Genomic DNA, 23,803 nt, shown 5'->3' with positions numbered 1-23,803 from the left:
GGTAGTGGCATCGCTTTACTTGATTGCTTGTAACTACAGATACCTGGGCACAACAGCTACCTAGAGATCCTGGCATGAGCCGATGAAGGCACCGGGGATGGAGTAGGTTCTCACAGAGTAGGCTCTACTCCTGAACTATAGACCAGCCCTTTGTTTTCTTTCTTATTTTGAGATTATAATTTAATTAGAACATTTCCCCCTTTCCTTTTCTCCCCCTAAAACCTCCCATCCATATATCCCTTTCCCACGCTCCTTCAAATTCATGGCCTTTTTTTTTTTCACTAATTACTATTGCATACATAATGTATCTGTATTTCTAGATATCACCTGTTGAGTACATATAATGTTATTTGTATGTATGTTTTCAGAGCTGACTGTTAGGTATTAAATGACCAATTGGTAAACTCTTCCCTGGGGAAGGCCACCTTTGCTGCTCCCAGCTTTTCTCAGTTACCATTAGTTCTCTGTGGACCACTGTGCTTTCCCAACACACTTTGGCAAGTTTATTCTTTGTTTTCTTTGAGACAGAGTCTCAGTACATAACCCAGGCTGGCCCTGGACTCACAGAGATCTGATTGCCTTTGCCTCCAGAGTACTGGGATTAAAGGTATGTGCCACCATGCCTGGTTCATATTTTTTAAAATGTTGATACAAGTTCTCAGTAAATAGTTCAACCTGGCCATGAACTCCATCTGTAGTATAGGCTAGCTGTTGGGTATTGGTCTGATGCTTCTATTTTGATGCTAGTTACTGGCCCTCAAGATCTGGTTACTGCCTGAATAAACCTATCCTTGTTGTGTAAACATTATACCTAATTGGTTGATTAAAGGCCTAAAACCTGGGCAGGCAGAATGGGGTAGGTGTGGCTAAGGTTCTCAGGCTTTGGGAACAGGAGAATCATGGGGAAACAAGGAAACAGAAGATGGATGGGAAGGGAGGCGGAAGGAGGACACCATGATGGGTTAGTGTGGAGAAAAAACACATGGGGGAGGGAGGAGGAAGAATTCCAAGAATGTCGTGGATGGAAAAACAAGTATTCATAAGATTATGGATGGAAGGTGGCCCAGATTAGGATGGTTAAGCAGATGGCATTGGATGGGGGCTGGGAGGTAGATGGCGAGGTTATTGAAAAGATAGTGTAGGTAGAAGTCTGCCAGCCCAAGGTAAATAGGCAATTGTAAAATCTAAGAGGTGTCTGTGTCTTATTATTTGTGATAGCAGGTCAAATAATACTGCCACAAGAATTACAGAGCTAATAATAAATAATCTCATATAACCAACACCCCTTTTTATTGCCAACAGCTGGCCTTATCAAACTTGTGAACCCCCTGCCTCAGCTTCCTCAGTAGCTTAGATTACAGCTTCCCACTTCTACCCCCAGCTCCAGTCTGCGTTTTCATGGACTTACTCCCTGGGAGCTCAGGAAACTGAAGTCTGAGACCCACTCACTTGGAGGTCTGGCAGGCACTTTCTTTTACCGCCGTTTCTTGCCTAGAGTGTCCTGCCAGAGAAGCATCTGAGCACATCCAACAGTCTGGGCTCTGGGCTCAACTCTGCCCCACTTAGCATGACTCAGCTCTGGTCATTTCTCGTCTTTGGTCCTCAGTTTTCCTATCTGGACAGTAGGCAGGTTTTGGCCAGCACCAAGGAGGCAGTGAGCACACATGCAAAGGCCTCTTTCTTTAGACACTGCATCCTGGGGAGAAGCTAATAGGTTGTGTGGGCATCAGAGCCCAGGAGAACACCTTCCCCCGCCGCCGCAGAATCAGACTGAAGTGACCCTTTCCAAGGGCCTCTTGGGTTTACTCACTCCTGGGAGTTCCCTGTCCCAGGACTCTTCCTTGCTTGGACTGTTTCTCCTCTACCCTCTCTTGTTGCCTCTGGGTTTTTCAGTCATAAATTACTCATACTGGAGAATATGCTCCCTCTTCTCCTGAAGCTCTGCCTCTGGGGAACCTTGTGCATGCGCTTTAGCTTCCTCTTTTATATGGCATTTCCCTTCCCTCCCCACTTCTGGCCCATAGCCAGCCTCTCCCAATAACCTGGGAGCCATCTTCAGTTACCTTGCTGGCTGAGGTCATCTACAAGGATGATCTCCTGCAGCAAGGCCCTAGGTGCTGTGTCCAGGATGCTGTGCACGGTTCTCAAGAGCATGGGCCAGGCCTCGTCATGGAAGCAGAGGATGACGCTGGCTGTAGGCAGGCCACTTGCAAAGCGCTGTTGTAGACACCTGTAGGGAAAGGATGTTAGGGAGCTTTCCGGAGGAGCCTGCAATGAAGCCAGTGCCCTTCACTCTTCAAGCCTGGCCGGGCCACAGTAACCTTGGCTCCCTCCCAGTTCAGTGGCTCTCCAAAGGTTTCTTCAAGCAGACACACAGAAATCCCATCACCAGGACAGCAGCACCTTCAGGTCACAAGAGCCCTGAGGAACCGAGCTCCCTCTTTGTACTTGAAGGGAGCTGGCCACGCTCATTGAGATGGCAGCCCTCAACTGTACAATGGGAACGAACAAATGACAATGTCAATGCCTCAGATGAGGGAACTCAAGCCCAACAAGGGACCCAGGCTCCTCTAGGCCATGCCAGTGGTACATGGCAGAGCCCAAGACACTCTGCCTTCAGAATTTCTGGGTGATTTCTGCTTCTACCACCCGACTGGATTCCCTGACCTACTATATTGCCTACACCCTTGGGACTATGTGAGCCCCTAGGCCCTGTGGGGGACTAGGAGTTGGGCATCTGCCTGGTTTGCTGTCATGGAATCCACTGTGGAGGGAATGTGCTAGCACTCTGATATTCAGAGCAGCAGGACACTCACACTTTGCAAAAGAACCCACCTAGAGGGAAGTTTCTTTCTGGATGCCTCCTCAGAGGGAAATGAGAGCCACCAGCCTGGGCCTGGCCCTGTCTGAGGGACACAGTCCCCCAGTGCTGCTGAGTATCCCTCAGCCTGGTCCATTCCTCACCAGGGTGGATACTTTTTATGAACAGTAGTGACAAAGACTGAAAGAGGGACAGCTGGCTCTAGGTAAGGGCCTAAGACATCATAAACCAGCACAGGAGTGGGTGGGGCAGGGAAGACGGCTTAGCAGGTAAAGGCTGCCACTCAGTCGGAGGACCCCAGTTTGAACAGGACCTGAGTTTGATCCCCAAGATCTACATGCTGGAAGGAGATACCTGAGTCCGCACATTGCCTTCTGACTTCCGAGTGTGCCCTGTGTCACACACAGTAAATAAAATGCGTAACTAAAAATAAGAAGCAGTGGGGTATCTTGTTAGTTAACGAATTTCTTTCCAAGAAGGATTTTAAGCCTCTCACAAGAAATACATACAATGGGGCTGGAGATGTAGCTTGGCTTAGAGTTCTTGCCTGGTGTGTGCAAGGCCTTGAATCCCAGCACCCCAGGACTGAAAACAAAGTACAGTGAAGCGACGTTAAAACAGAGAGGAAAATTCAGGGAAATAGAAGACATATGGATAAGACATATGGATTTCTAGAATGAATGTGAAATTTGATTTTGAGATTCCTGACAGCCAAGGTGAAAAAAGGGGGGGGGAGGCTTATGCCTAATGGGATGATATCTATTTGAGAAGGCACATCTGGCTTAGTGTGTAACTTTATTTTGTGATAATTTAAGACCCCAAAGAAGGTGCCATCATTGTACACAATGTTGTGTTTCCTTCCTGGTGATGACTCTTTACACAGCTTCACAGAATCCTGTGGGCTCTGACCTGGTTCCATACCACGACCCTACAGATGTTATTTGGATTTTTACCAGTTATTAACATTACACTAAGTTCTAAAAGAAGTTCTGTTGGGCTTTAGAAAGTCCCTAAGTGGATGGCAATATCCTCGAAGTCATCCCCAAGACAAATAAAATAGTTTAAAATAACATCTAGAGGGAATGGTCTTCTCTATAAGGTTGAGAGTTGAGCAAGAGTCATTTGTATAGCTAGTAAGTGACAGGGCTCCAGGAGCCAGCAGGGAAGGCACAGCCCACTAGGTAACTGAGGGTTATACACTGTCCTGGTTCCTGTTTCCTAGCCAGGACCATGTGAGATCCAGTGCCATTTGGAAGCCGAGGACCAAGCTGCTTCAGCTCTTATGCCTTTCCAGCCATGATAGACTTAATTCCACGAGTCATGAGCCAAAATGAGCACAATATGCTCGCTTCCTTAGAGTGCCTCTGTCAGGCACTCAGTCATGGAGATGAGGAAAGTAACTCTTGCATTCAACATTTGTAGGATTTTACGCTTATTTGTGTGTGCCTGCTTGCATGCACGCCTGTGTGTGCGCTCACATGGGCGCATTTCCCCTTGAGCCTGGTGTGACAAGAAAAACAGATGAGTGCAAATGTACCGTCATCATTTTTGTAAGCTACTGTTTATATGTGTAATTAATTGATTAATTAATTAGGCAGTGCTATACTGAGCTCACTTACTTGGTGACCGCTCTACCACTGAGCCCCATCTCTAGCCCTTATTTATTTATTTTAGAAAGCTCCTACTATGTCGTTCAGGCTAGTCTTGAAGCCTCAGCCTCCCCGGTGCTGGGGTGTCAGTGTGGCTCTACCTGATTGCTGAATACTGCTGTCTTTACCCACTGCTCTGCAGCACAGACTTCTCTCATGTTGGTTTCCCTCTTCCTCATGAGGGGAATGCCAGCAGAGGTCAGAGCTTTTGTGAGGAACAAGTCTGACAATGTGCCTAGCGTCCAGCCAGGCACAGGGCAGCGACTCCTTTGGAGAAGGCGGCCTGTCAGCCTTAGCTCTTTCAGACACCTCTTGCTGCAGGTTCCACGGTCGTGAGCTGTGAGCATGCAGAGCAGTCAGGCCAGTGACTTCCCTGTGACCTTCCAGAGCAGCCTCTTTCAGGTTGTTGCACTGAAGCTTTGTCACTTCCCAGCTGTGCAAGTGACCCAGAATGCTCACTTGTGTGGCTTCTGAATGCTTAGGTCTCCTGAAGGGAACACACGCTCAGGTTGCTGTGAGGTTAAAGGTCCCTCGTGTTTTAAGCCCGAGGGAGATACTGTTTGCTCTCTCAGACCATCTCCAGACACACAACTATAAGAGGTGCCACGAAGGCCCTTTCAGTCTAGAAACTTGTTGTCATTGATTCTTTTCATTTGCTCGGTTTTTGTTTTGAGACAAGGGTTTCTCTGTGTAGCCCTGGCTGTCCTGGAACTTGCTCTGTAGACCAGGCTGGTCTCAAACTCACAGAGATCTGCCTGCCTCTGCCCCTTTAGCACTGGGTTTAAAGGTGTGTGCTACCACTGCTCAGCTAATGTTCTTGATTCGTTAGGGTCCCTTTCTAGTTAGGTGGAAAATAAGAGGACCTAGAATTTCAAGGATGTTCTGTTTCCAAAATTTCTGACTTTGGTGACCAGGCATAGTGCATTATCTCTTCAGACAGAGAAATGGTGAGCAGACAGATGGGCAGGGTGAGCGGTGGTAACACATAGGCTGACAAGGGCTCAATAGGTCTGATGGTCAAGGAGTGCAGGGCCCCACATAGCCAGGAAGGACTCCTGCAGCGTGTGGAAAGGACCTACTTCCCTCCCAGGAAGAAGCTCTCACAGCCTTCAAGATTCACCAATGCGGACCGCCTCCTGGGACAATAGGGAACCAGAGTTGAAGACCACCAAGGAATGAATGGGTGTGTCAAGGAGGACCAACAGATTCTGAGTGGGCTCCGCCTGTGGTGTGCTCAGACCCAGCACACTCAACACACCTCTTCAGTGCAGAGCCAAGCATTGTAAGTTAAGCATTGGCAAAGCCCCGGGGCTCAGAGCATGTCGGATGGTTCTAGGAAGTGCAAGGATTTTATTAATTCGGGCAGAGGGTCTGGAGAAAAGGCCTATGAGTGATGCAAGCTATACAGCTTCCAAACACTGTGGACGGAAAGGGTTTGAATACTTGTAAAGTTTGAATAGGTTTATGGGCCTCTGTGCTCCCCGAGATGCAGGCTCCATCAACTAGTGAGCAGCGAGAGGAGCCTTCACTATGTCCATAGCTGGCAGAGAAATAGAAAGTGTGACTTCCCTGAAGTCGGCCCGACTACACTTCCACCCACCTTGCTCCAAGGCACTTGGCTGAGGGCCTCTTAGGAGTTTATTCCTTTATAGCAAGCAGAGAGGAAACCGAGAGTGGCCACTGTGTCCTAATCCTGGGCCAGTTCCTTTGGAGACTTGAACAAGGGACACAGATCTGTGAGGACTATGCTTCCTTCAATAGTTTCCTAGTCAGCTGTTATTTTCAGTAATTCTCTCTCTCTCTCTCTCTCTCTCTCTGTCTCTCTCTCTCTTTCTACTACTATGCTTTTGACTCTGAACATGCACTGTCGTTAGCCTCAGCTTCCTCGTCATGAGATGGGGCCTTGGGAAGGAGCCAGTGAATCGTGCATGTAAATGCTTGGTTCCTGGCTTTGCTTATATGAGCTCAGAAAACGCTATCATTTCTCACAAGTCTCTCGTGGGTCTAGATGCTTCCCTAGGGCTCAATTTCCTCTGCCTGATGAGGACCCTAAGCAGAACTACATTAGAGGGCCGTGTGAAGCTCATCTAAGCAAAGAGACCCACTCTGTGCTTTGTCCCCAGCAAGCCTTCGCTAAGGGAATGCTGAGTGTCACCCAGTGCCACCTGGGGGACGCCTGGCTCTGAGTTCCTTCAACACAGCAGAAAGCAGAAAGTCTGACACTGTTCTGGAAATAACAACTGATGTTTCCCTGTGCCCCATCCATGTAATCCTTCTTCCCACCACTGCCCTAGAGCTCATAGGCCAGGTGACACTAGTGCTCTAACAGCTCTGCTTATAGGTAGAGAGAGCACCACGGCTGCAAACAGGCGTCCGGGGACAGTGGCCCAGGTCCCATTTCCTTATCCCAAAAGGAGCAGCTGATGTTAACCAGCCGAAGTTGGTACACACACACACGTCAGGATGTGACCCATGGCCAGCAGTCTGTGACATCTGAGTTACCCAGTTGTTCTAACCATCCTGGCACACATCTATTTCATGTGTGGGCAATGTTCTGTCCTTGACGCTTCTTTCACCCTCTAAGAGTTGGTGCCCTTGTCCCAGCACCCCTGGGAGCTGAGCCTGGCAGCTCCGGGGTTATGTGCTCCACCGCCTCTCAGAACTCCCCAGCAGGCCTGAACTCCAGCTGCCCCCAGAGACAGACACCTTGAAGAAGGCCCCGCAGCCTTCTCTGCTCGGCACCCCTTCCCAGGCCCTGCACCAAAAACATCCGTGTCAGGTCTGCTAATACCACGGGGCCTGCATCTCACCACACAGAAAACCTGAATGCAAGAGCTGTATGGGACCCAAAGGAGACCTTTGGAAGGTGGGGTGTGAAGGATGAGGAGGAGAGGCAGACAGGGTGGGTCGGGCAGGTGCTTTCCAACAGGGACTGTAACTCCAGGACCAGGCAGGGGAAGGCACTCAGCGTGTACCCAGAGCTGAGGAAACATACTCCAAAATGCAAATTTATCTATGTTAAACTTATTATATAAAACATTTACAGTAACAACAATTTCCTACCCTGTGATGTATCTTTTCTAAGTCATTTCAAGGCAATTTGAACTAATAAGGCCGATGAGCGACAGATTGATCCAGGCAAGACGCACTGAGCCAGCAGGTCACTTTGCCTTTTGAAATATCTGTTGAATGTGACACAAGCGGTTCTCTCCATGTCTGTGGTGCAGCACAGTTTATTAGTGAGGGGGTAAGCTGCAGAGACCTTGGGATTGTACAGGTGACCAGGCCCTCAGGCTACTTTGAGTTTCCATCCACTATCTAGCCAATTTCTTCCCAGCACAACTCTCAAGTGCTGGACACGTGTCCACGAAGCCACTGTTGCCCACACAGCCTTACCTTCTGGAGAGCTCTGGGAGAGCCTGAACAGAGGGCTTTGAAATCAAGCCATCCCACCGACATCACCCATCAGCCAGCATGGGGACAAGAACCAGATCAGATCAGTGGTATGACCTAGATACAAAGGGATAGTCCCCACGCCAAGAAACACTTCAAAGCTGCTCGCTGTCTGTGTCACATTTCAAGGTCAGGTTCTGGTGAATTCCTCTCCCTGCTGCTCCAAGTCCCCTGTGGACTTGGCGAATACATTTGGACGGTGGTTCTAAAGAGGCCGAGTTGCCGTGCACTCCATATGGCCTGCTGGAGCGCTAGCCTCCTCCCACCCAGGTGGCTTGGCCAGGGCACAAAGCTTTCAGTCAGTTTTCTAAAGCTGTGTTGGCAATGCTGATTGGTTCCCTGCTCCCTGCTGCGTCAGTGGAGGCCCCCAGGAGGTGGCCTTCCATATCTGGACTCTCTTTGCCTGTGTCCCACAGTGCACCGGTACTCTCTAGGGGTGGGGCTTGGGCTGCTCTTGCTCACCTTCTTGCTTGTAACGGCTGTTAAATAAGATGTTCCCAGGGGGCTGGAGAGATGGCTCTGCAGTTAAGAGCACTTGTTGTTATTGCAGAGGACCCGGGCTTGGTTCTCAGCTCTTCCAAATGGTTCGCAACTACCCTCAGCCCCAGCTCCAGGGGATCTGATGCTCTCTTCTGACCTCCTCCGGCATGCACCAGGCACATGTATGGTATACAAACATACCCACAGTCAAACCACTCACATAAAACAAAATGAGTACATCTGAAAAAAGGTCTTATTCAAAGCAGCTTGTTCAAAGCTCTTGCTCGCAACGAGTATAGAGGACGGCCATGTACCGAAGCGGTGTGCAGGACGGCTGTGCAGTCAATGAGTGTGCAGACCAACTGTGTGCTCGAGGAGTGTGCAGCACGGCTGGATAGCCAAGAAGTGCAAACACCCACTGACAGGAGTTATTATCATAGGGCCAGCTTCCAGCGCCACGAGAAAATCCTAATATTGGACCCCGCTTGTGGGTAATTGCCGGGAGCAGCAACTTCCAGGCAGGTCCTGGGAAGGCTAGGGCAGGACACGGCCAGAGAGAAACCCTTAGAAAAGTGGACCAGACATTCTCAGGTGTCGCAGGTACATGGGAAGGGCAGAGCCTGAGAGGAAGCAGCCACCGCCATCAGGCATCTTCACCAGGGCACATGTTCTCTGAGGACATAGCACCCTCTCTGAGGGACCCCGTGGGATCCTTTGTTATCTCCGACCCTGGCTCCTTGCTCCGGGACACAGACAGTCACCAAATCACAGTCGTGGTTCTGAACCCTGACCAGAGGCCCAAGAAATGTCCTAAAGCTGCCAGGGCCAGCCTTCCCTGGACAACGCCCAGACAAACCTTCCAGATTGTTTATCTGAAGAGTTTGCTCTGTAGAAGTTCAGGGAAGGTTAGCCATTGAGAAGGCCACACACAGGGAGGGCTGGCCCAGCGAACTCTGGTGCTAGCGAGCACCACAGTAAATGGGATCTTGTTAAATGCACTGTCACACTGAGCATGAGCCCTTGAAGTCTTGCATTTCAGGCAAACTCCTGGGTGACATGGAAGCCTGGGCCACAGCTGTCATTGCCAGCGGCAGGATGTTAGCAGGCAACGTGACATGGCAGAGCAGCTGGGCAGGGGTACCTGGGGGTATCAGGAAATCCAAAGCCGTGGCAATGGGTTGGGAATCTCTCACATGTCCCTGCTTTCTGGCAATGCCCACCCCTCATGTCCTCAGGGCAGGCCAGTTCAGGGACAGCTCCTGTCAAAGGTGAGCATTTCTGTCCTTATACCTAAGGGCACCATGTTGATGTTCTTGGATGCTCACACATTAGATTCACTCAGAAGGCAGGTTTCAGCCAATCCTGTTGCTCTGGTAGAAGACTCATCAGTTTTTTCACACATTAAAAAAAAAAAATTGTATGCCCTGACGAGGTCACCGGAAGTGGTAGACGGTCTATACTGGAAGATGGTAGGGGATGCCATCCAATTCAGTGTTATCCGTGTACTTCAGTAAGAGCTGGCGGTCACCCATTGTGGAGGCAGTTTTCAGGAAACTAGTGGCGGATGAAAGTGTTTCAGAGAGACGGGGCATAGACAGTGCAGATTCCTGAGGGCAGAACTAGAGGAGAAAACATGGCACCCCAGGGACTCACGCTGCATGGCAGACTGTGAGAGAAGACTTTGCCACGTTTGATGATATACACTGTGTGGGTGAAAGCAGTTTGAGAGATCTGAACAGAATCAAGTTAAAAACTGGGGAGCTGAGCAGGGCGCGGTGACGCACAGCTGCAATCCCAGCGCTCGGGGAGGCAGAGGCAGGTGGATCTCTGTGTATGAGGCTAGCCTGGTCTACAAAGTGAGTCTAGGACAGCAAAGGCTACACAGAGAAACCCTGTCTTGCAAAACAACAAAACAACAACAACAACAACAAAACAAACAAAAAACACCTGAGGAGCTAAAATTAAACTATGAGCCACAGAAACAAGTTATTACTGAAGATCCCTGTTACAGCAACGACTCTGACTTCCGAGCTGGCATTCCAGTGATGCCTCAGGCACAGCAACACCTTCCGGGGAAGAGTCACTAGCCGCTCCTGCTCACCGCCATTGAGCAACTCACTCACCAGTGCCATGCCCAAGGGTGGCAGCAGTCCTCAGCTCCAGGCTCCACCTGTCTTTTCAGCTGACTTACGTCAATCTTTAAAATAACTGTAGGTGGAAATTAGGTGTGTATTCAAAAGGATAAAAGTATTTGAGTCAGACAGTCTGAGGTGTGGCTGAGCATCCGGAGACTAATTGAACCTCTCGCTTTGTCCTAATTACCAAGCAGTGGAACCAGCAAAGGTGGAAGAAAATAGAACACAGTAAAGTAAGATTGACCTATGGGGCCAGGTCAGCTTCGGAGCCCGGCAAGCCTGGATAGCCTGGTCTAATTGGAGTGTGTGCCCGGCCAGCACCCAGTGGTGCCCCCTACTTGCCTGATGCCTCTCTACCCTAGGCTCTTACTGTGACAACTTCATCCAGAGCAGCCCTCCATTTGACATTAGAGTTTAAGCTCAGACACTCTGAGAATGCGTATTTAAATAGACCTCCATCGGCATTTTCAAAAATTGCCAGCAAGCAGAAGCGCATAACTTCAGCAAACTTTCAGAAAAGTGAGCTCAAATGATATGAGTATATGCCAGAAGATGTTGTGAATTAAACTGAGGAGTTATCAAACACAACTGAAACAGAAGTCTGGTATCTGCTTATTGATGAATGAAAAACTATCCTAAGAAAAAAGTGTGAGTGTGTGTGTGCATACAGGTGTCTGAAGAGGCCAGAAGAGGGCACTGGATCCTCTGCAGCTGGCTCTAGAGGCAGCTGGCTTTATATGGCATGGGTGCTGGGAACCAAACTCAGGCTGTCTGTAAAAGCAGCGTGTGCTCTAACCGCTGAGCTATCTCCAGTTCCTCATAGCCCCACCCCCAGGCCTGGGGATTAATTCTTGGCTCTTGCATGGGTTGGGCAAGTGCTCTTCCACTGAGCTACGTCCCAAGCATCATGTTTTCACAAGAGTGTAAATGCCACAGGGAACAGTTTAAGCAGAGATTTCTCACCCCGCTGGAGTGAGTGGGGCCCCGGAGTCTGCAGTGCCGATGCTGCAGGTCTGTGGACCCCACTTGGGTGGGGTCAGGTAGCCAGCGCTGGTTTACATCCCCCTCTGGGGCACAGAGTCCAAATGTCCGTGTTTTAACACACACAGTGAGTGAACCAGCCCTGTGCGTGCGGGGGCCTCGCTGGCGTAGCCCCTGGCTGCGGAGAGTAGGGCTGCATCCCAGACCTCCTGAACCCGGCTGCGCCTGTTAGCCCACAGCTGCGTGTTCTGGTAGGCATCCGCCTGTGTGTTCTCGGGGGTGTGGGAGCTGGCCGCTTCTAAGACAGGCAAACTTGAAATGCCTTGAAGCCCAGGCGATTTGCCCAGGTCTGGTCCGGCAGTTAGCAGACTCAGAGTCTATTGTGATAGTTAAGAGCTTGACTTTGGGGTCAAACAGGCTGCTGGGTCACACAGCACCAATCTGTCCACCTTTCTACACCTTGACTTTCCTCATTCATAAAATGAAACCTGCTGAACCGATCCATGGAGAGATCAAGGAGGTAAAAACCGCCAGCTGGGGTCTCTACTGCATAGGACCTGCTCACTAAGAGCTCAGTAGAGTTTGCCTTTCTATCTGCAGACATTTGTCCTGAGACAGACCTCGCTGTGTGACACAGGCTGTCTCCTATGCACTGGAGTCCCAGGCACGTACGGTCAGGTCTGGCTCCAGAGCCCGTCTTCTGGTTTCATTCACTCTAGTGTTTTTGTATTTTAGTCTTTCATTATTGGTAACGTCCTTGAATGCCCCCTATGCAAACTGGCCTCCAGCAGTGATCCCAGGGGAGACCTGGGATCTAGCAAGGGGACAGACAAAAGCCAGGGTGGGGTGGAGGTCTGGATGAAGGTCAGAGAGAACATGTCGGGGTTAGGAGCTGAGGAGCTTGCAGGAAGCTGGGAGACTGGAGGAGTGTGGGTCGGAGGGCAGAGGCAGAGGTCTCCCAGCCATGGTAGGAAAGCTCAGATCTGCACATAGCAGACAGAAGCTTAATCCGCGGCATCTCTTGTCTTTCCACCTAGTGGAAGAGGAGAGGAGAACACTGCCACCTTGGATAGAAGATAGGGGTTGTGCCTGGCTTTTCAGGGACTCTTGGGTACCCAAGAGCCTTTTGGAAGGCGGGGGAGGCTCGGCCCAGGAGTCTGACGGCAGAGGTGAGCGCTGGCTGTACAGGCTGCACTCGCTGCTGGGACCAGCAGAGGGCGCTGCCCACCTTTCTGTAGAGCTGGTAACTGCAAGGACCCTGGGACAGAGCTCTCAATTCTACGCTTTCCTTGAGGTGAAGAGGTGTCTTGACTGCCAGGGACAGCTCAGCATGGAGACAGGCCAGGTCCCAGAGACTGAGACGCACCTGTTACCGTGGAGGGAAGAAGCAGCCAGCGAAGTGGTCTACCCAACATACATGCAAACGCACACGCTTGTCTCCATCAAACATACCTGGCGTGGCTCTAGCTATGTGCACCACCAACGCCCCTTGCACACAGGCAGATCACACCGCAAGTGTAACACATGAAACACGTTTGCACACAAGCACATGACCGTTGCAGGAAACATTTACAACACAACACACGTATCACCCACACACAACAGATATAGAACATACATACGTGAAATGAACGCTGCATCCTAATGGATGCACACAGGGCGTGAACACATCACACGAAACACACGCCATGGAGCACATGCACACAGTCTACTCACACGTGCCATACACATAGTACCTACATGCCTGTGTGCCACAAAAGACACACGCGTTCATTGCACACACAGCGTAGCATGTTCTGTGTAATAACGCAGAATGCATGCTTCACATACAGGGAACGTGTGACGCGCGCAGTAGTTACAGCACAAATAATAACACACAGGGCACGGAATACACACGGGACACTGTCGCAGCACGTTACACACACACGCACACAAACACGTACAAAGCAAGTACACATCATAACACCCAGTTCCACATAATACATACCACAAGAGCTACACTCCGTACGTGTATGTACTGCACGCATCCACGGCATGCATCCACACGTGACATCATGCCAATCACACCTGTGCCCGTCATCCCACACACCACCTGCACACACCAAATCTCAAACTGCTATCTACGCGCACGACACACAACACACATGTGTTTAATACCCACAGCACAATGGACACTCAACACACAGTGCAAGTCTGCACTTCGGAGACACAGTATCGCGCGCGCGCACACACACACACACACACACACACACCCCCAAAGCCGGAGCCAGTGTTTCTTGTTTACAGAATGTTCACTTTTGCTCTCAGCCAATGAAAAGGTGCATGGAAGGCAGGGAAGAGCTGTTCCTTCATCCAGCGGTCCTGTCTGTACAGGGTGGGGTGTGCTGGATGCTGGGATGTGCAGTGCGCACGCACGCACGCGGTCCTGACCGGCAGACTCAGCACGCACTGCACTGCACAAATGAACACGCCGATGGCCATTTAGCACCTGCTCTACGAGGTACTGTGAGTGCAAAGAGATCCTGAGACTGGAGTGGGGTAGGAGTTCCCCGGGCAGAACTGGGACTGTGGGCAGGGGAGTGCTCCAGGACGGACCTCAGGAGTCTGCACTCTCCGGTGGTCTGCGCACGGGGCCTGTGCCAGGCTGCGCGGGATCAGCCGTCCACAGAGTCATGGCTGTGTGAATGTTTTCTTTTAGGGGTAGGAGATAATTTACTTCCCAGAAAGCTCAAGGCTTTGAAAAGAGCTACGGCTTCCAGGGCAGGGCCCTGGGCCCCTCAAGCCATCCAGCCACACTGCTTCTGGATTTGGGCAAACAGTCTCCTGGCCGTCTCTGCGGCTGTCCATGGTGGGAGAGGACCAGGGGCTAGAGAATGAGCCGCCCTGCCCAGACACAGGTCCACATGGCACATATGCCTCCCAGTTTCCTCCTGGGGTGGGGACCTTGCAGGCTGAGCTGTAGTCACCACCATACATGAACCCTCAGGGGTCGGGACCGTTCCTTTCTTTTAGGGACTTGGGAGGGTGGCGAAGGTGGAGCTTCAGGCTCAACTGGGGTTTAAATGCCTGAATTCACATTCCTACTTTGGTGCTTTTTAGCTGTGTGACAGCAGGCAAGCCCCCGGGCCTTTCTGTGCCTTACTGTCAACTATACAAACCAGGCACGAGGCTAACGCCATCACAGTGCAAGAGGACTCTCTAGGGCTTTAGGGGCTGCACACGGAAAGCTCTAGATTAAAGCCAGGCACGTGGCAAGAAGTACATGAGCATTTCTTGCAATGTTTGCAGTCGATTTTTTGATCCCACAGAAAAGTAAACAGTAATAAAAAAGCGATGTGAACCGTGTGTTGGCGTCAGCGTGAGAGACGGAAGGTGTTTTAAAGAACTTCTGCTCCCATCTCCCTATTTAAGCAGTGTGACCTGGGGGGACTAACGGGAGGATTAGAACCCGGGACTGACAAGAGAATGAGCTGGTGAGATCTTCTCTCCCGTGGGGTTTGTTATTGGCAGATCCGTGGATCTGGGGCTTCTAATGAGCAGGTCTGAGATGGGATTTGAGAACGGCCCCGGCTACCACATCTCAAGCAAGCACTGTCCCGAGGATGGGAGAGGCAGATTACAGAGAGTCGGTGCCTGGGGCCTCACTGCCACTGAGTCACACACTTAGACCAGGGAAGGGAGAGCAGGGCTACTTACAGTGGGTGCCGGACCTCAGGCAGGGCTCTCCTCAGGGGCAGGCGGGCATCGACCGCCTTGTTGAGGCCATCCGAATCCCAGCTGAGGGGGGTCAGCACCTCTTCTGATTCCTCCCCATCTTCTTCAGTCCTCCAATCCCTCTCGGGGGCCTCCTCATCCCGCCTCCTGCTCGAGGGCTTGATGAACTGGTAGCTGCCCCGTCTCCTGCCCTGGCTCTGATTCCTCCTAGCTCTGGGTGAGGCCACTGCCACCAGCAATTGATCCTCCTGCAGGGAGATGAAAGGCGGCAGACTGTCCAAGAAATTGTACTCCTCACCCTCCGCCTCCAGAACCCATTCCTGAGAGTCCCCGAAGTCCAGGCGATACCCAGTGTCAGGACTGCGTTTGCTGGCCTGGGCTGTGACAGCCTGGTGCAGGGTGGGCGGGGGAGGCTGCAGCATGGTCACCATCATCAGGACACAGCCCAGCGTCAGGAAGGGCAGGAGGAACTGAAGCCTACAGCGTCCGCTCCTGGCTCTCTTCCTCAGGAGCATGTCGCAGCCACTTGCCCAAAGCAACAGGTCCTGTGCAAGCTTGCTTCCTCCTTGCGCTCCAGGCACCTTCAGGCTTGTAATTGAACCTGGGCTGTTCGTTCCAGCTGAAAGGCTTTTTGCCAGTCACCTGCTCCTTTCACTCCACCTGACATTTGCTAACAGTGTTTGTGAGACCCACTGCCCCTTGGCATCAGAAAGCCACAGGAGCCTGGGACCTCCCTGGGTCCCCTCTGAGAGGATTTTGTTAATTGTCTTCTGCAAAGGGTCTCCGGGTGTGTTGTTTGCTTCTCTCTCACCCTGCTCTTGTCCATTCTGTTCTGGTGGTTAGTCCCATGTTTCTTCCCCCTCTGCATGCTCTACAGGATGTCTGGGGAGAGCTGTTGGGGGTTCGGTCAAGCCAAGATGACAGACATCCTCCTTTGGATGCCTTGAGTCAGGTCAGATCAACAGATGTAAAGCCGGCAGGCACTGCCCAGTTGGTTTCCTTTCAAACGGCTCCAGCAACCCTCTGCCAGATACAAGGGAGCCAAGCATGCATCTCGCTCCTGGTCCTAGTGCCCCCACTGTTCAAGGCTTGCACAACCCGCAGCGTCACCCCAAGAGCCAGTTCAAAACAGCAGTCTCCCAGGAGTTCAGACTTGAGCCTCATTTCTAGGGAGGTATCCTCTCCCCACCAAGAGGAGCAGGAGGGAGAATTCTCTCCTGGTTCAGACAGGCTGCCAAGGTGACACAGACGCCAGGAGCCAGCTCTCTGTCAGCACCTTCAGTCTCCCAAGGCAGTCCGCCAGGCTCTGTTGTGCTCCTTGCTGGGGCCTGCTGGCCTTCCCTTTCTAAAAGTGAGAGGTTGGGGGAGGCCTCGTAAGTCTTGCCACCTGTTTCCCACAGAGGAACCTGGAGGCTGATGGAGGCTTGGTATGCTTCAAACTCTCTCAGTCTCCAAACTCCATTCAGCTCACACACAGTCGTGAGCAGCTACTGCATGCCTCAAACTGTCCTCTGGATCAGGAGTACAGCAGAGAAAGTCAAGCTAGGACCTCATGGTGCTCACATGACAATGAGGAAGCTGGAGAGATGATCCTCTCATGTACGCACAGGGTCAAGGGTCAGGGGGAAAACATGAAGCAGAGATGGGAACTGGGGAATACAGGCTAGGGGCTAAAAATCAACCCTAAGTGGCAGGGCGCTTTTCCTAGACTCTGTGTAAGGAGGAAGCCGGGCAGAAGGAATAACAGAGGTGAAAGGAGTAGGCCTGGTGTGCAGAGCAGCAAAGAGCCGGTGCAGCCAGAGCAGAGCAGGTCAAGAGTGCTGTGATGGAGCCATGAAGGGAGAGGAAGCACAATGGGAGATGGGGCATGGTTGGAGCCAGAGCACAACAGGAGGCGGCGCATGGTCAGAGGGGAGGCAATACTTGAAGCGTAGTGGAGGTGAAGCAAGATGGGAAGTGGAGTGACGCGAGGTGGGTCACTACAGAAGGTGATAGCACAGGGGTGGGGAATGGTGAAGGAATCTCAATGGGGCAGGGAAGGGACCTTGGTTTTTCCTCCGAGTGGGATGAGAGCCTTTAGAGAGACCTGTGGACAGAAGACAGACCTCTGCCTTGGGTGTTAACTGAATTCCGATTCCTGTTGGGTTGAGATTGTAAAGGGCAGAAGCAAAGAAATGGATCATTGGTGAAGCTCAAAGTGACATCAGCAGAGATCTTCATCTCATCAGAGGTGATGAGAACTGAGTGGCAACAGATGGGTTTTAAGAGAGAAACAATAGGCTGTGCTAATAAAGCTGGTATGTGTGAGAGAGAAGAGTCATGGAACAGCTCCACGAGAAGTTGTAAGACTGAAGTCACCATCAACCGAGTGAGGAAGGCAGGGAGCAGGTGGGAGGAGGTAAATTAGCAATGGCGTACCTCGGAACATGTGACACTGGCAATGTCAGCCAACAGCCACGGGAAGATAAAGCGTTGGCTGTGGGATATATGCCCACTCAGTTTCCTGGATGCTAGCAGAGAGGCCAGGCTTGCAGCTATGATGTCATATCCAGCCACATGTAGATAGTGAGTGAATCTGAGATCTGAGGTCACCAAGAGCATGTGCAGACAACAGCAGAAGGGCATGGCTCTAGTCTCATTTCTATTCCTGTAACAAAATAGCTCGATGGAAAGCAGCTTAGGTAAGAAAGGGTTTTTTTGTTTGTTTGTTTTTGGTTTTTTTAATGTTCTAGGTAATAGTCCACCATAGTGGGGAAGTCAAGGCAAGAATTTCAAATAGACACATTACACCCACAGTCAAGCAGAGAGAAGTGGCCAGGTGTGGTGGCACCGCCTTTAATCTCAGCACTCAGGGTGGCAGAGGCAGGTGGATCTTTGTGAGTTTGAGGCCAGCCTGGCCTACAAAGTGAGTCCAGGCTGGGCAAGGCTACACAGAGAAACCCTATCTCAAAAAAACAAAGAAAAAGGAGGAGGGGAAGGAAGAGGGGGAGGAGGAGAAAAAGAAAGAAGTGAACACACACATGCTGGCTTGCCTGTGCTAAATGACTAGGGAATAGTGCTCCCCACGGTGGGCTGGGTCTTTCGATATCAATGAATTAAGACAATCTCCCACAGACATTCCCAGACATAAGACAGTTTCTCACAGAGATCCTCTCTTCAGATGAGTCCAGGTTAGGTCAGAGATGAAGAACACTGAGCGACTGTGGGTTCTGGCTTCCATGTTTGGTGAAGAACAGCTGATCATTGCTGTGAGCTGCATTTCTTTCGATGAATGTAGGAGTGATGTGGGTAAAATTGCCACTGGGGATAAGTGAATTTGATAATTATTTTCTGTTTTGATTTTGACCTTAGAATGTGAGCTTTAAATTTTCAAGTAAAATGTTTCTACTTTTGATCCAATTGCTTCTCTCTCTGTTTCTCTTTTTCTCTCTCTCTCTCTCTCTCTCTCTCTCTCACACACACACACACACACACACACACACACACACACACATTCCCCCTCTCTGACACAATAGTATATATGTAGATGTTCTGTCAATAGCTCAGTGCTGACCCAGGGCCCACATTTCAGAATGTGTGGTTTGATCTTGGCCTCCAAGTCTCCAATCTGAGAATGTCGGTGGGGGGGGGGGGCAGGAAAGCTTGAATGTCTTTCAAGTCCGAGAGGTCAGGACCATGAGGCATGCAGCACAGAATTTCTGAGAATGTTGAAGTTAACAAGGATGTTGCTACCAAAGGTTTCAAATCAGGAAGCTCAGAGGGCAGCATCTCCATGTCCTGGGACAGAGTGTTCGTTCACGCCTCTCCTGTGATGCCCACTTCAAGCTCATTGAGCTTCTCAGCCCAGGCTTTACCTGCCCCCTTAGCCAAACAGCTATGTGGTCTCTTTCCTGGGCAGCCCACCTGTGTAGTTCACGGTCCCATCTCCATGGTTCCTGTTATTTATATACCAGGGCTTCCCAGAACCCTCTTTTCTGCATCCACATCCCCTCTGCCTGTGCACAGAATTCTCCAGTCTCCTTCCTGCTTTCTCTGGGGATATAGCTCTTCTCAACACCTGACACCTTAAATATTCAGGCCTTTGGAATGTCTGGTGTTTTCAGCACCTGCATAAGATGCCCACTCATCAAAGCCAGCGGTTGGCTTGTTCCTGGCTGTTTTTCCAGTGACCAAACCTACATCTATGTAGAAAACTTGGTCCACAGAGATTTGGTGAATGGATGTGGAGACAGCTGTATGTCCACTACAAACTGGGTGGTATGATGTCTGAGCATCTTTTCTCACTCTGGGGTTGGGATCAGCTTGGTATGGTTCCATACAACCCATAATCATGGGATGTCATTTTAAGGCTGGACCCCTAGGTCCTTCAAAAAAAGACAGTGAAGTCAGAAATGCTTGTACCTGCTTCACACCTCTGTGGGTGCGCAGGGCTGCAACACTGGTGTGTCTGCCACCAAAGAACGTAGTCATCCTACCCCAGGCTCAGGGTCCTCTAGATTCCTGGGGCGTTCACTATAATGGATCCCTGAAGCCCCCCCCCCAAGACTTCACTGCAGTGTTAAAGGAGTCCCAAGGTCCCTGCTTCTCAGCATCACTCTAGACTAGAGGGGGCAGGAAACTTTCTGAATCGTAGGCTCCAAGGCACAGCCATCTCTGCTCTGCCTGCTCCTGACTCCTGGCTTGTAGGGTATTGTCACCTCCTCCTGGCCTGACCCTCCTTTAATCTCCAGACACCAGCAGTGTGCCTTCAGTCCGTAGCCTGGCCATGGCTTCTGTTCTCTTAAAGCCAGAGTCCTCCTTTCAGGGGCTCCTAAAAGTAGAACCAAGTATCTTCCTTTCACTGTCCTCCAGAGTTAAAACCAAGCAAGCCATGGATCCCACAAATACAGAACACAATCCTTCCACTCTCCTGTTCCTCCTTGCCCCAGAAACAGGAGACTGGGGCCTCTCACCGTCCTGCACCTCAGGGCTGCCCTGCCTGAGCTCTTGGTGGCGCTAGGGCCTGTGACTTGGTTCCCCTGCCGCTTTTCTCCATCATCGGTTGGGAGGTCAGCGTCTGTCCTCCCCCTCTCTTTGTTTCTGAGATGGCTTGAGTCTACTCCTTTTAGATATTGAGCACTTACTTCTTCCTCCAGACCTGGGATGGGACCTTCACAGGAAACACACACCTTTGGATGATCAGACAAAATGGTGTCAGGAGGATTTAGTCCGATATGAGGTGTCTTTACAGAGGGAACAACTGGGGCAGAGAGGTAGCATGGGGAGAATCTTTGTAAGATGAAGGCCAAGACTGAGGTGAGTCATATATTTGTAGGCAAGATGTCAGATGGCCACCCTAGCCCCAGAGGATAGGGGTGACATGAAACAGACTCTCTCCAACCCTTCTAGACTTTTGGTGTCACCACTGGGGAGTAACATCTGTTTAGGCTCCCAAGGCTGTGACACTTTGTCTCAGCAACTGTTGGAAGCAAATCCTTTCTTTAGACCTCCTAATCTCTTTTCTCTCCCTCTTGTTTCCTCTCATACACAGAATTAGCGGTAATGAAGATGATGATGATAAAACCCTGAGTGGTGAGGAAAGAAGTGGACACCTGCCCAGCCAGCCAGATGAGGTGGGTTGACCCTAGTGCTCAGTGGGGTGGCAGATGTCACAGACAGATCATCCCCACATCACTCAGGGATTATGAGAGGTCCAAGAGTCACTGTTCTTCATGACTCATAGAAGTCTCTGGTATGTACCACTGATGCTGTAGAACGTGGTCTCTTGAGCAAATAGCTGCCATTTTTATCGGACAGGCTGTGCCTGCTTGAAAGACTCCATCATAGTTGGTTTTTCTGTTTTGGTTTTTTTTTTTTTTTTTTTTATAAAACAAAACAACAAAAACAACAACAACAACAAAAAAACCCCAAAAATCCAAAACCATGTGATTTTACCAGTGAAGATTCAGGAGCTAGATGCTGGGGTGGAAATATTCTAGCTTACAGAGGCAGAGAAAGTACCCAGACGACCTTCCTACTCAGTTCACAGAAGGAAAAAGCTTGCTAACTCACCTGACAGCCCAGGAGGAAAAAGCCTAAAGCTAAAGACCAAAGACCAAAAGCTCCTTCTTCTCCACCCGCCTTAAAAACTCTTCTCTCAAAGTCCCTCCTTTCTGTTAATTGCTCCGACTCTTGACCTAGGTTAACTTTATTAACTCCTGTGTACAGAAAGTTCTAAGATTAAAGGTGTGTGTTAGAGCCACACCATAATCACCTGTTTACAATAAACAGAACGTTCTTGAGTTAAAGGTGTGTGATAGGGCTGAACCACACCAAACAAAAGACAAGTTTTTTACAGTTCACAATGGGGGCAGGGGGGGTTAGCAATGGGATCAAATATCCTGCAACAGTTGACAGTTCCCACAAAAGAGAGGGTGTAAAGGGTCTTTTACCTTCACCTGGGATTCTAGCCCCTCCTCCCAACCATTTATTCGCAGTTCTTCCTTGACTGCACCGCCCTCTGGATCTTAGGAGATGCTACAGGACACAGGCTAGGAAGGGAGGGGGGCTCCATCGGTACAGCTTGGGGGTGTCATCATTCACACTGCGTGAAATCTTTTCCCAGCAGTTGTAGGGTCGGCTACACTGCTGCCAGCACCTCCCACCCCATAAGTAAGCCTAATAAACAGGGTGAATAGTGGTGGACTCCTACTTTAGTTTGTCACTGGGAAGTTTTGAGGAAGGGCTGGAGGATGTTTTCTGTCTCCCCAAAGGAAAGAATCCTTGAAACATCCGGCTAGCCCACTGAATAGCTGAGAATAAAGCTGCCTTCCTGGCCTTCCACCTGCAGGGTGGACTTTTGGGAAGGACAGATGGATACACCGTAGGGATACCTAAAAGCCCAAAGTAGAGTCCCATGATGGTAGACTAAACTCATGTTAACTCCAGTTGCCTCTTCGGTTGGAACAGGCATCCTGAGAACGTTGAGGCACATGGCTGCGGAGCTAGTCACCGGCCCACAACTGCCGGAGGAAAATGCCGCAGGGACATCCAGGAAGCTAGAGCCACTGCTTCCTGCCAGCGAGGCCCACCAGCAGATGGACGACACATCTGAGCATCGATGGCTGTCCCCTCCTCTGCCCACCTGCTTCTGAGGACCTCCTGCACCTTACCTCAGCTGGCACAACTCTCTTACTTCTAGTGTGGCCTGAGGGCCTGTGTTTTGACTCATGCCAAGACAAATGTGGTGCAATCTGTAGGTTAAAGTCCAGAGCTCCCGGCCACCCCAGTGCAGCTTTCTTCAGTGAGGTTTGCAACCACCTGGCCAGTGAGATAGATTGGGCTTGCCTATACAAGAGCCACCGAGCCCTTTGTAGTGGGTTTCTGGAAGCCAGGGTTCCCAGCCCAGAGTTACTTTGAACATGCTACGTGGTTGAGGACAACATTTGATTTCATGTGTGAAGCACTCTGCGGTACCAGGTGAGGATGGAACTTAGGGCGTGTTACACAAGCACTCTACCAAATGAGCTATATCGCAGGACCCTGAGCTGCAGCTGTTAAGCACTAGTCTAGGTTGCTTGGGTACCTGTGATGTCATCATTGGTCGCCACTCACAGGGGGCTGGGATAAAAGGATCCCTGCCTCTTACCTCTCTCTCCTGGTCTCCTCTCTTGCTCTCTCTGCTTTTCTTTCTGTCCCTCTGTCTCTCTCTACCTCTGCCCTCATGGCTCACTCAGGCCCTAACTCTCTTCTGCTTCCCTTCCCCCAAATAAATATCTTTCATATCAAGTCTGTCATATGCGTGGTGCATTTTTAAATATATGACAACAGCGTTATTTAATGTTTGTTTGCTTGTTTCCTTGTGTCTTTAGAGATAGGGTCTTGCTCTGTAAACTAAGTTGCTCTCAAAGTCTATCCTCCTGGCTCTGTCTTCTATGAGCTGGGTCAAGGGTCCACACCATGGCACCCAGCTGCAGCCTCTGCTTTTAGTCTTATTTGACAGCTCTGGAGAGTCTGGAAGGCCTTTTGTCCTGGCTAGTTTTATACCAGCTTAACACAAGCTAAAGTCACCTGAAAGGAGGGAACCTCAATTGAGAAAATGTCTACTCAGCTGTAAGGCATTTTCTCAATTAGTGATTGATGGGGGAGGGCTCAGCACTGGTGGGTGGGGCCTTCCCTAGGCTGGTGGCCCTGGGTTCTATAAGAAAGCAGGCTGAGCAAGCTATGGGGAACAAGCCAGTAAGCAGCACTCCTCCATGGCCTCTGCATCAGCTCCTGTCTGCAGGTCCCTGCCCTGTTTGAGTTCCTGTCCTGGCTTCCTTTGATGATGAACAGTGATGTGGAAGGGTAAGCTGAATAAACACTTTCCTCCCTAACCTGCTTTTGGTCATGGTGTTTCATCACAGCAATGAGAACCCTAACTAAGACAGCTTTTAAATATCAGAACCTGGGAAAATGATCTGCACCCCACACCTAATGGAAAACATACGGGAAAATTTCCTGAAAATCTGCCTGGCTAATTACAAAGTCAGCCCATTGTCTGTGGGTCTTGGCTCTGTGGCTGCCATGTTGGTACAGGAAAGTCTGTTTAT

General features: G+C 50.5%; 1 protein-coding gene and 1 long non-coding RNA gene across 2 annotated transcripts in view; one reads left to right on the top strand and one right to left on the bottom strand.

The window, feature by feature from the left end:
- The window catches only part of Galnt15 (polypeptide N-acetylgalactosaminyltransferase 15), a 34,832-nt gene extending 18,591 nt beyond the window's left edge, over positions 1 to 16,241 (bottom strand). The window contains exons 1-2 of the mRNA XM_055612462.1: positions 15,216 to 16,241; positions 2,064 to 2,230 (exon numbers count right to left, since the gene is read on the bottom strand). Coding sequence (XP_055468437.1) covers positions 2,064 to 2,230; positions 15,216 to 15,748 — 700 coding nt within the window. The 5' untranslated portion in view covers positions 15,749 to 16,241. The remainder of the gene's footprint in view (positions 1 to 2,063; positions 2,231 to 15,215) is intronic.
- On the top strand, positions 13,971 to 22,554 carry LOC129680714 (uncharacterized). The gene is made up of 3 exons (XR_008720725.1): positions 13,971 to 14,019; positions 20,764 to 20,845; positions 22,182 to 22,554. It is a non-coding gene; the product is annotated as an uncharacterized LOC129680714 (long non-coding RNA).
- The last annotated feature ends 1,249 nt before the right edge of the window (positions 22,555 to 23,803 follow it).

Source organism: Psammomys obesus, unplaced genomic scaffold, assembly GCF_907164565.1.
Source record: "Psammomys obesus unplaced genomic scaffold, mPsaObe1.curated_primary_1811, whole genome shotgun sequence".
NCBI lineage: Eukaryota > Metazoa > Chordata > Mammalia > Rodentia > Muridae > Psammomys > Psammomys obesus.
This window is presented reverse-complemented; position numbering and strand designations above follow the sequence as displayed.